At 39.1% G+C, this 12,182-nt stretch overlaps 1 protein-coding gene across 3 annotated transcripts in view; it reads left to right on the top strand.

Moving 5' to 3' along the window:
• The window catches only part of LOC306874087 (teneurin-3), a 238,565-nt gene that overhangs the window by 187,023 nt on the left and 39,360 nt on the right, over positions 1-12,182 (top strand). For all 3 annotated transcript variants that reach the window (XM_079423825.1, XM_079423827.1, XM_079423826.1), the window contains one exon: positions 8,413-8,674. In XM_079423825.1, coding sequence (XP_079279951.1) covers positions 8,413-8,674 — 262 coding nt within the window. The remainder of the gene's footprint in view (positions 1-8,412; positions 8,675-12,182) is intronic.

Raw genomic sequence — 12,182 nt, 5'->3', positions numbered from 1 at the left:
TCATTAGCTAATTACTTGTAAATGACTTTTAAATGAATTAACAAAACATACACAAATTGTTAGCATATCACTTATTAATCGCTTATGAATGTTTTGTAAATGATTAGTTAATCATTAACTAATCACTTATAAATGACTTATAACTGGACGTTATAATAAAGTGTTACCGATATTTTAATCGACCAGGGTACTCCGTAAGCTTTCAGTGCAGATCTTAATCTTAAATACAGAAAAAAGGAAAATCCTGGGAGCGAGAACTCATCCTTTAGGATCTGAAAGGACTTAAGCCCATAATCGTTGTACAGGTCTTTTAAAGTGTAGATACCACATTCAGTCCAGCATTTGGAAACGAACGGTTTGTTGCCAGTACAAAGATTATTATTATGCCAAATGGGGGTAGAGTCACTGTAAGAATCTGAAGCTCCCATAATCTTCTCTGCTGCTTTCCAGGTTTTGATAGAATGGCATATAATTGGACCAAACTTTTCCAAAACTTTCTTCAATATTCCCGTAAAGGGTAAATCCTGTAGACGCAATGGGTAAATAATATTAGTTTCTAAAGCCCGCCATGGGACAGGGGAGTCAACATCTAGCCATGTCCTAAGTGGTCTCATCTGGTATGATAAATAATAGGACCAAAAATCTGGTAGGGATAAGCCACCATGAGGTTTTAGCCGGTGCATCGATTTAAAACGAATTCTAGGCCGTTTATTATTCCACAAGAATTTGGATACTACTTTATTGATCTCATTAAAATAGCCAGTAGCTGGTGTCAGAGGTAACACTGAAAATAAAAAGCTTAGCCTCGGAAGTATATTCATCTTAACAGTGGCTATCCTTCCATGAAGAGCCAGACAGAGTGGAGACCAACACAGAAGATCGCTCTTAATCTTGTCCAGAAGAGACTGATAGTTCCACTTGGAAATGTGAGATAATGAAGGAAAAACTCTGATTCCAAGATAATTAAATTGGTCGCTGACAGGAATTGTAGTGGGTAAATTCTGAATCTCTGATTTAGCAGCTAAATTAAGGGGCATAAGTATGGATTTGTTCCAATTAATCTTGTAACCAGACAGTTTACCGAATGTATCAAATAATTTTAAGCATTCCTTAACCGAGTCTGTGATGTTTGATATATACAACAAAACATCATCAGCATAGAGTGATATTTTATGGGATGTATTCATACAACTTATTGGAACTATTGCAGAACATTGTCTGATTGCTTGGGCCAAAGGCTCTAATGACAAATTAAAAAGCAAGGGTGACAAGGGACAGCCTTGACGAGTGCCCCTGCCAAGATAAAAGGAAGGGGAGATAGAAGAACCAGTGATTACTCTGGCTGAGCATTTAGAATAAATAGTTTTGACTGCTTGTAGAAAAAAGGAGCCAAACTCAAAATATTCTAAGACAGACCACAAAAAGCTCCACTCAATTCTGTCGAATGCTTTCTCTGCATCCAGAGAAAGAATTGCAGAGGAAGCTGTATATGAGTCTGCTTGTTGAATAATATGCAGAAGCCTACGTATATTGTCTGCAGCAAATCTCCCCCTTAGAAAACCTGATTGATCATAGGTAATCAAATCTCCTATACATCGATCCAATCTTAAGGCCAGGACCTTTGCCAACAGCTTTGAATCTGTGGATAGAAGGCTAATTGGCCTGTAGCTAGAGCATTCAAGTGGATCCTTACCTTTCTTCAGTAGCAAAGTTATTAAAGCTGTAGTTTGGTCCCTATGTAAAGCCCCTTTTTCTAACGCAAAGTTAAGAGAATTAAGAATCAAAGGCGCTATTATGTCCCATAATATCTTCAGTAACTCTGGGGGAATCCCATCTAGCCCAGGGGCTTTATTATTACTCATGCAATCCAAGGCGGATTTTAATTCCTCGATTGTCAAAGGGCTATCCAATATGTTGCGCTGAGAGTCATTTAATTTAGGTAGATTTAACTGTTTAAGGAATAAATCAAAGTTTGTTGGGTCAGAGTTGGATTCTGAAGTGTACAAAAGTTGGTAGTAGTTTCCAAATACCCTATTTACATCCTTAGGTTGAGTGTATACTGAGCCCTCATGTCTAATAGCTGATATACTAGTCTTAGATTCATTATCTTTCAACCTCAAAGCCAACAGCTTGGAAGACCGTTCTCCATGGAAATAATATGATTGTCTAGTACGATGTATGATGAATTCAGCTCTATGTAAATATATGGATTTTAATTCCGATTTAAGGACATTTACTATTTTGGTTTTGGTCTCACAAAAGTTATTTTTTAATTCCTTTTCTAGTAGATCAATTTGTTTTTCTAATTCAAATTTGCGGCTCTCCCTACGCTTTTTATTAAAGGACGAAAAACTTATACATTTACCTCTAATAAAACATTTAGTGGTTTCCCATAATACTTGGGGGTCAGAGGCTGAATCTCTGTTAATCTGTAAAAACTCCATCAAGGAGCTGCGTAACTCAGACACAAATGTACAGTCCTGTAACAAGGAGGTATTAAATCTCCATCGATTGCATTTAGTGCCCAATGATGCTGGGGTTAAAGATGTAGTTATCGGAGAATGATCAGATAAAAGAATCGGTAGAATATTAACTTTACTAATATAGGGAATCAATGAAGGGGACATAAGTAGATAATCAATCCTTGAATAACTCTTATGACGAGCTGAAAAGAATGTATAATCCCTAGCCCCATCATTTTGTAAACGCCAAACGTCGCATATATTAGAGTGTCGCAAAAAGGAATTAAAACATCCAGAGATCACTGAATCAGACTTAGAGACATGAGATCTATCCAACTGGAGATCCAACACCGCGTTAAAATCGCCCCCTAACACCACAAGACAGTCCTCTAAACTCACAACTAAACGTAGTAATTCTTGAAAAAATGAGTTATCACCCTCGGGTGGGTGCATATATAGACATAAAAGCATAATTAGTATTATTTAAGGAAACAACAGCGTAAGTGATTCGGCCTTCTGTATCTCCACCGGTTCTTATAATTGAAAAACCACTATTACGTTTAATAACTATCAGCACCCCTTTAGTTTTGTTAACAGCCGAAGAGGCAGATATCACTTTAAAATATCTATTTTGAAAGCGATGCACGTCCACTTATTTCAAATGTGACTCTTGTATAAGAGCAATAGAGACCTTTTTGCTTCTTAGGTAATCTAAGCATTTGGTTCGCTTAACAGGGCTGTTTAACCCATTGACGTTCCATGACAAAATATTTATAGCCATATATTAAAAAGAGAAAAGCAACTCACACCAACCACTAAGATGGGAGGACCAGAAAGTAAAAAGTCTGGGAAAAAAATCAGCGGCGCTCCCATATGAAGAATTTGTCCAGCGCTTCGGGCTCCATTCAGGATTGAATTCCGGTCTCGATAACGCAGCATCTTGAAGATGAATGTACGAGGGGTTGATTTCGAACGTTCGCCACTGTAAATACAGTGGGCTCTTTCGATCTCCATTTCTTTGCCAGCAAGAGAGGGAATCCATTTAGGAAGATGATTCTGTATAAATCCCAGAGGGTCATCTCCTTCTACTCCTTCTTTCAGCCCCACTAGACGGATATTGGACTGGCGACTTTTATCTTCGATTCTCGCGAACTTTTCCTGAAGAGAGTCCACTGCCAGCTTGACCTCCACGGTGTCTTTTTTTGCGTGACGAAGAGCTGTTTGCATGTTGTCAAAGTTGTTTCTTATCAGACGAACATCTTCTTCCAGAACTCCAAGTCTATCAGCAATTGGAGCGAATTGTTCCTTAAACAGTTCCCTGACGAGACTAAGGTGCATCTTTAACTCGTCGGCAACAATGGCCCGAAGTTCCCCTTCAGGAACATAATTAGGATCTTTAACTCGCTTTTTTCTGGCGAAGCCAGTGTCAATTGACGTTTTGCCATCTTCATTCGTAGCTCCTTTAGAAAACACTCAAAAGCTAACCGAATACTGATAGTTTTACTGAGAAAAAAACAGATTAAGGGTACCGAGTCAGGGAGCTGTCGAACTATACTGCCATTGCCATCGGTGGGTCACGTGATCTCTCCAACTATTATTTTCTCTTGTGGACTATAAGTAAACATCTTTTATGTGAAATATCTTATTCAGGTCAGTACTAAATAAACAATAACATGTATTTTATATGATACCTCTTATTTTGGTAAAATAATTAACATTTTACAGATTCTGAAAGGTGTATGTAAAGTATGTATGTTAAAACATAACTGTGGTTTATCACACCTGAGTTCAGTTTCTCTAGCCACACCCAGGCCTGACTACTGCCACACCTGTTCGCAATCAAGAAATCACTTAAATAGGACCTGCCTGACAAAGTGAAGTAGACCAAAAGATCCTCAAAAGCTACACATCATGTTGAGATCCAAAGAAATTCAGGAACAAATGAGAAAGAAAGTAATTGAGATTTATCAGTCTGGAAAAAGTTATAAAGCCATTTCTAAAGCTTTGGGACTGCAGCGAACCACAGTGAGATCCACAATGGCGAAAACATGGAACAGTGGTGAACCTTCCCAGGAGTGGTCGGCCGACCAAAATTATCCCAAGAGCGCAGCAACGACTCATCCAAGAGGTTACAAAAGACCCCACAACAACATCTAAAGAACTGCAGGCCTCACTTGCCTCAGTTAAGGTCAGTGTTCATGACTCCACCATAAGAAAGAGACTGGGCAAAAATGGCCTGCATGGCAGAGTTCCAAGACGAAAACCACTGCTGAGTGAAAAGAACAAAGGCTTGTCTCAGTTTTGCCAGAAAACATCTTGATGATCCCCAAGACTTTTGGGAAAATACTCTGTGGACTGACGAGACAAAAGTTTAACTTTTTGGAAGGTGTGTGTCCCATTACATCTGGCGTAAAATTAACACAGCATTTCAGAAAAAGAACATCATACCAACAGTAAAATATGGTGGTGGTAGTGTGGTGGTCTGGGGCTGTTTTGCTGCTTCAGGACCTGGAAGACTTGCTGTGATAAATGGAACCATGAATGCAGCTGTCTACTAAAAAATCCTGAAGGACAATGTCCGGCCATCTGTTCTGCAGCAGGACAATGATCCAAAACACACCAGCAAATCCACCTCTGACTGGCTGAAGAAAAACAAAATGAAGACTTTGGAGTGGCCTAGTCAAATTCCTGACCTGAATCCTATTGAGATGCTGTGGCATGACCTTAAAAAGGCGGTTCATGCTCAAAAACCCTCCAATGTGGCTGAATTACAACAATTCTGCCAAGATGAGTGGGCCAAAATTCCTCCACAGCGCTGTAAGAGACTCATTGCAAGTTATTGCAAATGCTTGATTGCAGTCGTTGCTGCTAAGGGTGGCCCAACCAGTTATTAGGTTTAGGGGGCAAGCACTTTTTCACACAGGGCCATGTGGGTTTGGATTTTGTTTTCCCTTCATAATAAAAAAGTGCATGTTGTGTTTACTTGTGTTATCTTTGATTAATATTTAAATGTGTCTGTTGATCTGAAACATTAAAGTGTGACAAACATGTAATAAAATAAAAAATCAGGAAGGGGGCCAACACTTTTTCACACCACTGTATATAGATAGATAGATAGATAGATAGATAGATAGATAGATAGATAGATAGATAGATAGATAGAAAATAGATAGATATAAAATATCATATATATATCATATATATCATATCTATCTATATATATATCTATCTATATATATATATATATATATATATATATATATATATATATATATATATATGAGCCAAATGCTCAAATTAGTTTGTTTGCCCAAATTTTGTGTTTGTTTTTTTTTCTGCAAAGCTATTTCTAAAACATTTATTGCATGGATAAGAGAGAAAGAGAGAAAAAAACATTAGTCACCTATAAGTTGTCAGCAAATCCTTTAAATTTGACTGGTCTGCAGAACAGAGTAAGATATAAATCAGAAAATATAAGTAGCTATAAAAATCATAATACAATATTATATATACAATTATAAAATAAAACACAAATTATAATGGCATTTGTTATAAACAACATAGGTCTAAACCTATTTATTTTATTCCTATAATATGCCATTTTATTCTGTTTATCTCTACTTTCTCCTGTTGCTTATGCGCATACAAACCTAAACCAGTGAAAAGAAAAACATTTATTTTTAAACGGTCACAAATACTTATACCCCATTCACACCTGTATTCAGCATTGTCCACTTGTGATCAGATAGACATCTGAATGCAGGGGGCCCGTTCTTCGTATGTTGCTTATTACATCTGAGATGATTTAAAAGATTCCTGATCTTATAATCCTGATAACTGATCTCCGGCTAATTTGGTTCTTCAAACGATTTTGCGGATTTGATTAAAATATCTGCATTAAGTTTACTGCGTGTTCTTGTGTTCCCTGAGAAGGGCAGATGTATCGATACTCAAAACCACAATCAGCAATGCAGCGATTGGCTGGTGGCAAGACAGCAACATAATGACATCATATAAAGTCACCTGATGAAAAACTTGACACATTTCTGGACCTTTATAAGGAAACAGCCAAGCAAACAAAACTACATAAATGTTATAAGAGATAAATGAAATGTGCACTGTTTTTATTTTATTATTTATTTATTTATTTTTGCATGATTCCCAATTATTTATATTCACAATTTCTAGTATTTGTACAGGCTTTACATTTTTATTTTAATGTTGTAATTAGCCATTCATTTAATTTTTAGCTTTGAAACAGATATGTTACGTGACAGCATTAATTAAAGTTTCTTAAGGGTCGAGATCAAGTTATCTGCATCTCCTGCTCTCCATCAAGCCACTCCCATAATATCTGTCACCACTCAAATTAATACAGCATGTGTGTAGCTCCAATACAATTATAAAGTAATTATTTTATCATGAATAAATATTTCAATGAGTAAAACTGACTGTCTTTTTATAGACTACACAACATTATATTATTTTTCAATTATTATTGTTTTAAATTACTGTCCCTGCATCAGTAGGGTACTCTTCTAATAAAGTAGCAGCGGCTGTGATAGATTTTAAGTATCAATTCTGCTTAAAAAGATGCCATCTAATCCTGTTTACATGAAAGCAGGTTTAAGTTTACGGACCTGTTGCTATGACTGCAACTCCAGGATGAGCTTTGAGGAACCAATCAATCCAAGATCAAGCAAAATCGTCAAGAATCAAATCCAGCTAACTGAGTTAGCGACATATACGAAGAACGGACCCCAGGTGTAAAAAGGGCCTTTGGAACCTGACAGCAGCTGTTCTCATTCACTTTCATTATCTGGAAAAGAGTGGCCAGGATATTCTTCAAAAATTCTCTTTTATGTTTTACAGAAAAACAAATATCTTAATGGCTTGAAATGATATAATTTTGGAGTGATTTTTTTTTCTACTGTTGTTTTCTTTTAAGTGAGAAAGAGAGCACATGAGCACACGTAGGACTGAGGAGAGTGAAGTTTGACCCTGACAGTACATCACAGAGATAGATGGAGAAAGGCATTAGAAAGAGGCTGCCAGAGATATATGTTTAATAGAAAACGTGATGATAGAAGAGCTTGGACTGGAAGGAGGAGACCCAGACTGAAAGAGAGAGAGAGATTGTGCAAAGGAGAAGCTATAGATAGGGGGAGTGTGTCCGAGATTAGCCCACTCAGTCAGCTGTTGCAGCACTTGAACACCACACCAGGGCAGACCGTAAAATGGCAGTGGATAATCATGCCCACACCTCTTCCACAACCACTTACTCCAACAGGGAATCAGACTACCAGCTACGCAGCTGTTAGAGACCAATCACCAGAAGCCTTTCCTTCAGAGCTGCTTTCGTGTGTGTGTGTGTGTGTGTGTGTGTGTGTGTGTGTGCAAACACGTGAGGGAATTCTTACGCTTCTACATGCATATTTTCTTCCCTATCTTGCTTTCCCCCCTGAAGCTTTTGCAAAATATCGGAATATAGGACAGTACGCTCAGTTCCTGACTCATTTCCTTTCTAATAAGTCTCTCATGGCAACAGAGAGAGCGAGAGAGTCGAGGGAGAGTTTTGGCTTTTACACAAATGCAATGATAAAAAGGCTCAGCCACATTATCATGCATTTTTCACCGCAGCAAGGCCCTGTGTCAGGAAGGAAAGTGCCTTCTTAGAAACACTGGGCTCAGAGGAGACCTGCACTGGGATCAGGAAGGTTAAAGGAAGAGACAATTAAACCAGGTCTAGCCATCAGCTCTCATGTCTAATTCATCTCAGTTACTCACTCTATCACCTCCGCAGTACATTACCTGCATATTATCCATACTTAATGAGGAGCGTATGACAGTCCTTTAAGTTTTTTTTTTATATGTGCATATTAATTTCTGTTAACTTTTGTACAAAATAAATATTGGAATTTATAAGTTCACTCCTGTTTCATCTTTGCAGGTTTGACATTCTGGCCAATGGTGGAGCATCACTGACGCTGAGCTTCGAGCGGGCGCCATTTCTCACGCAATTCCGTACAGTATGGATCCCATGGAATGTCTTCTATGTAATGGACACACTGGTTATGAAGAAAGAGGAAAACGACATCCCCAGCTGCGACCTGAGTGGCTTCATTCGACCCAGCCCTCTCATCGTGGCCACACCACTTTCCACCTTCTTCCGATCCTCACCCGAGAACGGCCCCATCATTCCAGAGACGCAGGTAAGGCTCGGTTGGACTCCTTAAGCCCAGGTGCATATGAGATTTCAAAATTACAAGCCACAATGTGGGTCATGTAGAGCCCTAAAACTAAAACAGTCCAGATTTTTCCTTCCCACCAAAGTGCTAATTCAACAGTAGGTCAGCTGGATACTGAATGGTCATTTGTTTACATGCACAGAAGAGGGTATCATATGGTAGCAGCCAGTATGAATGTGCAATGAGTCTGGACGTGCTCTGCACACTGTTCAGTCAAGTCACAAAAGAAGGAGCCTTTGAGAACAGTGATGGTGCTAAGAAAACGTGAGGAAACAGTCTGTTCTTTGGCCTCAACCTGCACCCAGAATGCAGTACTTGGAGGAAAAAGAGTTTTGAATCTTATTGTGGCGCTGGCAAGAGCTAGAAATCACTACAGCCTTCAGCACAACTCCACATATCGAGGAGATATTTTGTCAGCATTGTATATCCTTTTGCACACCCTCCTTTTGTTCCTTTTATAGTGCAAAATGACTCAAGCCTCTTGCTGTCTGTCTGTAGAAATGAAAACTGGACCCACATCAGAGCAAATAAATCGCTGGGTCTTTGGGGAGATAAATATAAAAGCATGCTTAGTTTGTGTCTTGCACAAAACAATTTTAACGTCTTAAAGAAATAGTTCACTCAAAAATGAAAATTCCTCTATTATTCTCACCGTCTTGTTCAAAACCTATGTGACTTTCGTTATTTGTGAATCACAAGTGGTATATTAAAGGGGACCAATTATGCCCCTTTTTTACAAGATCTAAAATAAGTCTCTGATGTCCCCAAGCGTATATATGAAATTTTAGCTCAGAATACCCCACAGATCAATTTTTATAGCTTGTTAAAATTGCCACTTTTAGGGTACGAGCCCAAACGGGCTGATTTTGAGTATGTTGCTTTAAATGAAAATGAGCTGTTGCTCCCGGAGATAAAAATAACAACATAGCTGGTCTCATGCTATTACAAACTTTATAAGTCCCACTTCTGATTATGAGCTCGACAACTTCAAGCAATCGACTCACATTGCTTTCATATGCAACTTTTAACTACCACATTCCTATTCACGATCATTCTGATAGCACTTGAAGGCAGCATCAGTGAAAACAGGCAGAGACAATGATAGCTTTAGCAGTTAGCCTTACAGAGTGCTAAGAAGCTCTTTCAGAAAGGCAATTTGGAAAACAAACGCATGATACATACTTTGTCTGGAGCTGATGTTCGCGCACAAAGTGTTCCAAAACATTTAGGGGACGTTACAGTTTTTTCCGGGATATTTCCTTCGAAAATTAAATTTAACCACAGTGTCCACGACTCAGATGAGGGACTTTATGGCGACTCCAATGTTTATTTAGTGCATCCCAAAGCACAATGCTTGTAAAGCCTCTTTGGCGCCAACATTGTATATATCTTCAGTAACGGCGGACTGCAGCTTCTCTCTCAGGGCTGTGTGTGCTAATAGGGCAGAGAGCATCACAAATGGGTGGGACTTTTTCCCCTCGGTGACGTGAACAGAGGGAGAATCTGAAACAGCTCGTTTGGAGAAACTGTTCATGATTTATTGGTTTTATTAAAAAAAAAAAAGAGTTGGTGGATTTTTAACATTATAGGCTGGTTGTTTTCACACACTGCAGCCAACTGTGTTCAAACACCTTATAAAAGTGATTTTTGCATAATAGGTCCCCTAGAGAGATCTTGAAAAATTAAATGAGAATATAATGAAAATAAATGAGAATTAGGCAAGTTTAATTTGCAAATGAGTCAATCTTACTTTTTTAATGAATCGAATGATTGATTCAATCATGTGGTTAACAACCGATGAGGAGTAATGACTTAAATAGCTTTCGTGTGGCTTTCGTAAATGACAGAATTCTCATTTTTGAGTGAACTGATCCTTTAAAGCTAACTGTTATGATAAAAAGAAAGGCAAAATAAAAGATTGGATTCCTCAGTTACGTTTTTTCTGTGCCATGTGAAGTGAATGCTGTTGTTGATTGAGAGGTTCCCAAAACTTGGCTCTGTCCTGTCTGTATTTTCTCTTCCACCCTACCTTGTGTCCAGATGTGTATTTGATCTCTTCCTCTATAACCCGGCTTTTCCATTCTTACCTTTCTGTGGCATGTGGCGGGCGGAACATCCCCTGTAATACGAGCACTCAGGGCCAACACATATGCTGTCTTACGAGTTTGCTCCGAGACATGGAGAAAAATTGTTTCCTTATTGTTGGCAGCATATGTAACAGGCCACACTCCTCTTCCCATGTTTCTCCTCGGTCCCAACAGGGGCGTCTGTCCCCTCTGTGGAACCCCACTCATCAAAGTAGATGGGCCCTGATTTGAATTACAGCCTCCTTTGAGAGGAACTCTAAACAGGGGTAATCAGACCCAACCAAGTTAGCATTTAATATGGGGCTTTTGGACCTTTTGGACCTGTAATGGCCTCCAAGGTCTTTTTTTACCCAGAGCGTCACACATAAATGGCAAACAGACATCCCTCAGCCCCCCTCATCCAGCGCTCGTAACGCTTAGCGGCCGTGACACCGAATGGGCAAGCATATTGCTTCCACTTGGCCGTCGTGCAGGCCTGGAAAAAAATGTATTTGGCTGGAGGAGAACGGCACGTGCAACAGTGGAAAATCAGATGAGACATTTAGTGAATGAAAGATACATATGATTTTCCATCATGCTTTGCATGCTTTCTTCAATAACTACTATGTCCTTTAAAGCATAACACCTCTAAATGTAATGAGAGTGCATTGATTCGGCTTTTCGCAGAAACACTAGCTTCCTTTCTTACCGTGAAAAAGTGCTTGATGATAAAACTCAATCTGGTCTTTATTACTGTGCATTTAATGGGCTGTATCAAATGAACTTTCAAAGCCTTTTTCATCTTCCCTTTCATTTGGCAAATGAGAAAATATTTTGCTTTAATGCAGCCATATGCACTTATGGCCCTTACCCCCGTGGCTAAGAATAACACGGCTGCACACGTAGAGACACGGCAGCACATGCAGTGCCATTTATTAAGAGCTTATAGCAGGCGGAGTAAAGCATGTTATTAGCTCAGACTCTGTAATCAAAGTTCACAGAGGGGAGGCTGGGTGCATAGCATGAATGCATTGTGGCTTATAGACACCCTTAAGTAAAGCTACAAGCGTAGGGTATGCACAAACACGTGAGATGGCATCAGCTAGTTTTAGGGAGGCAGCGTTGGCCCTTCAAATTGAGAGAATAATGCTACGGTCATGTGTAAGAATGAGAGTTAAAACCACCAAACTTCATCTTAACTTGCTGTCCTTTTATTATATCCCCCACTTACCATTAGTTTCCTGTTTGCCTGGGTTTTTTTGTTGTTGCAGCCACAGACAGCATATCAAAGGTTCTCCCAAAGCCATCTAGCCCCCTCTACTGATCCCCGAAAAGTGCAGCGGCATCCAAACCATAAAAAAGAGAGAAGAAAAGAAATTCCCTCTGGCTCCCTTTGTCCTCTGTTT

Source organism: Barbus barbus, assembly GCF_936440315.1.
Source record: "Barbus barbus genome assembly, chromosome: 8".
Lineage (NCBI taxonomy): Eukaryota > Metazoa > Chordata > Actinopteri > Cypriniformes > Cyprinidae > Barbus > Barbus barbus.
The sequence above is the reverse complement of the archived record's forward strand: the minus strand, read 5'-3'. Positions and strand labels throughout refer to the sequence as shown.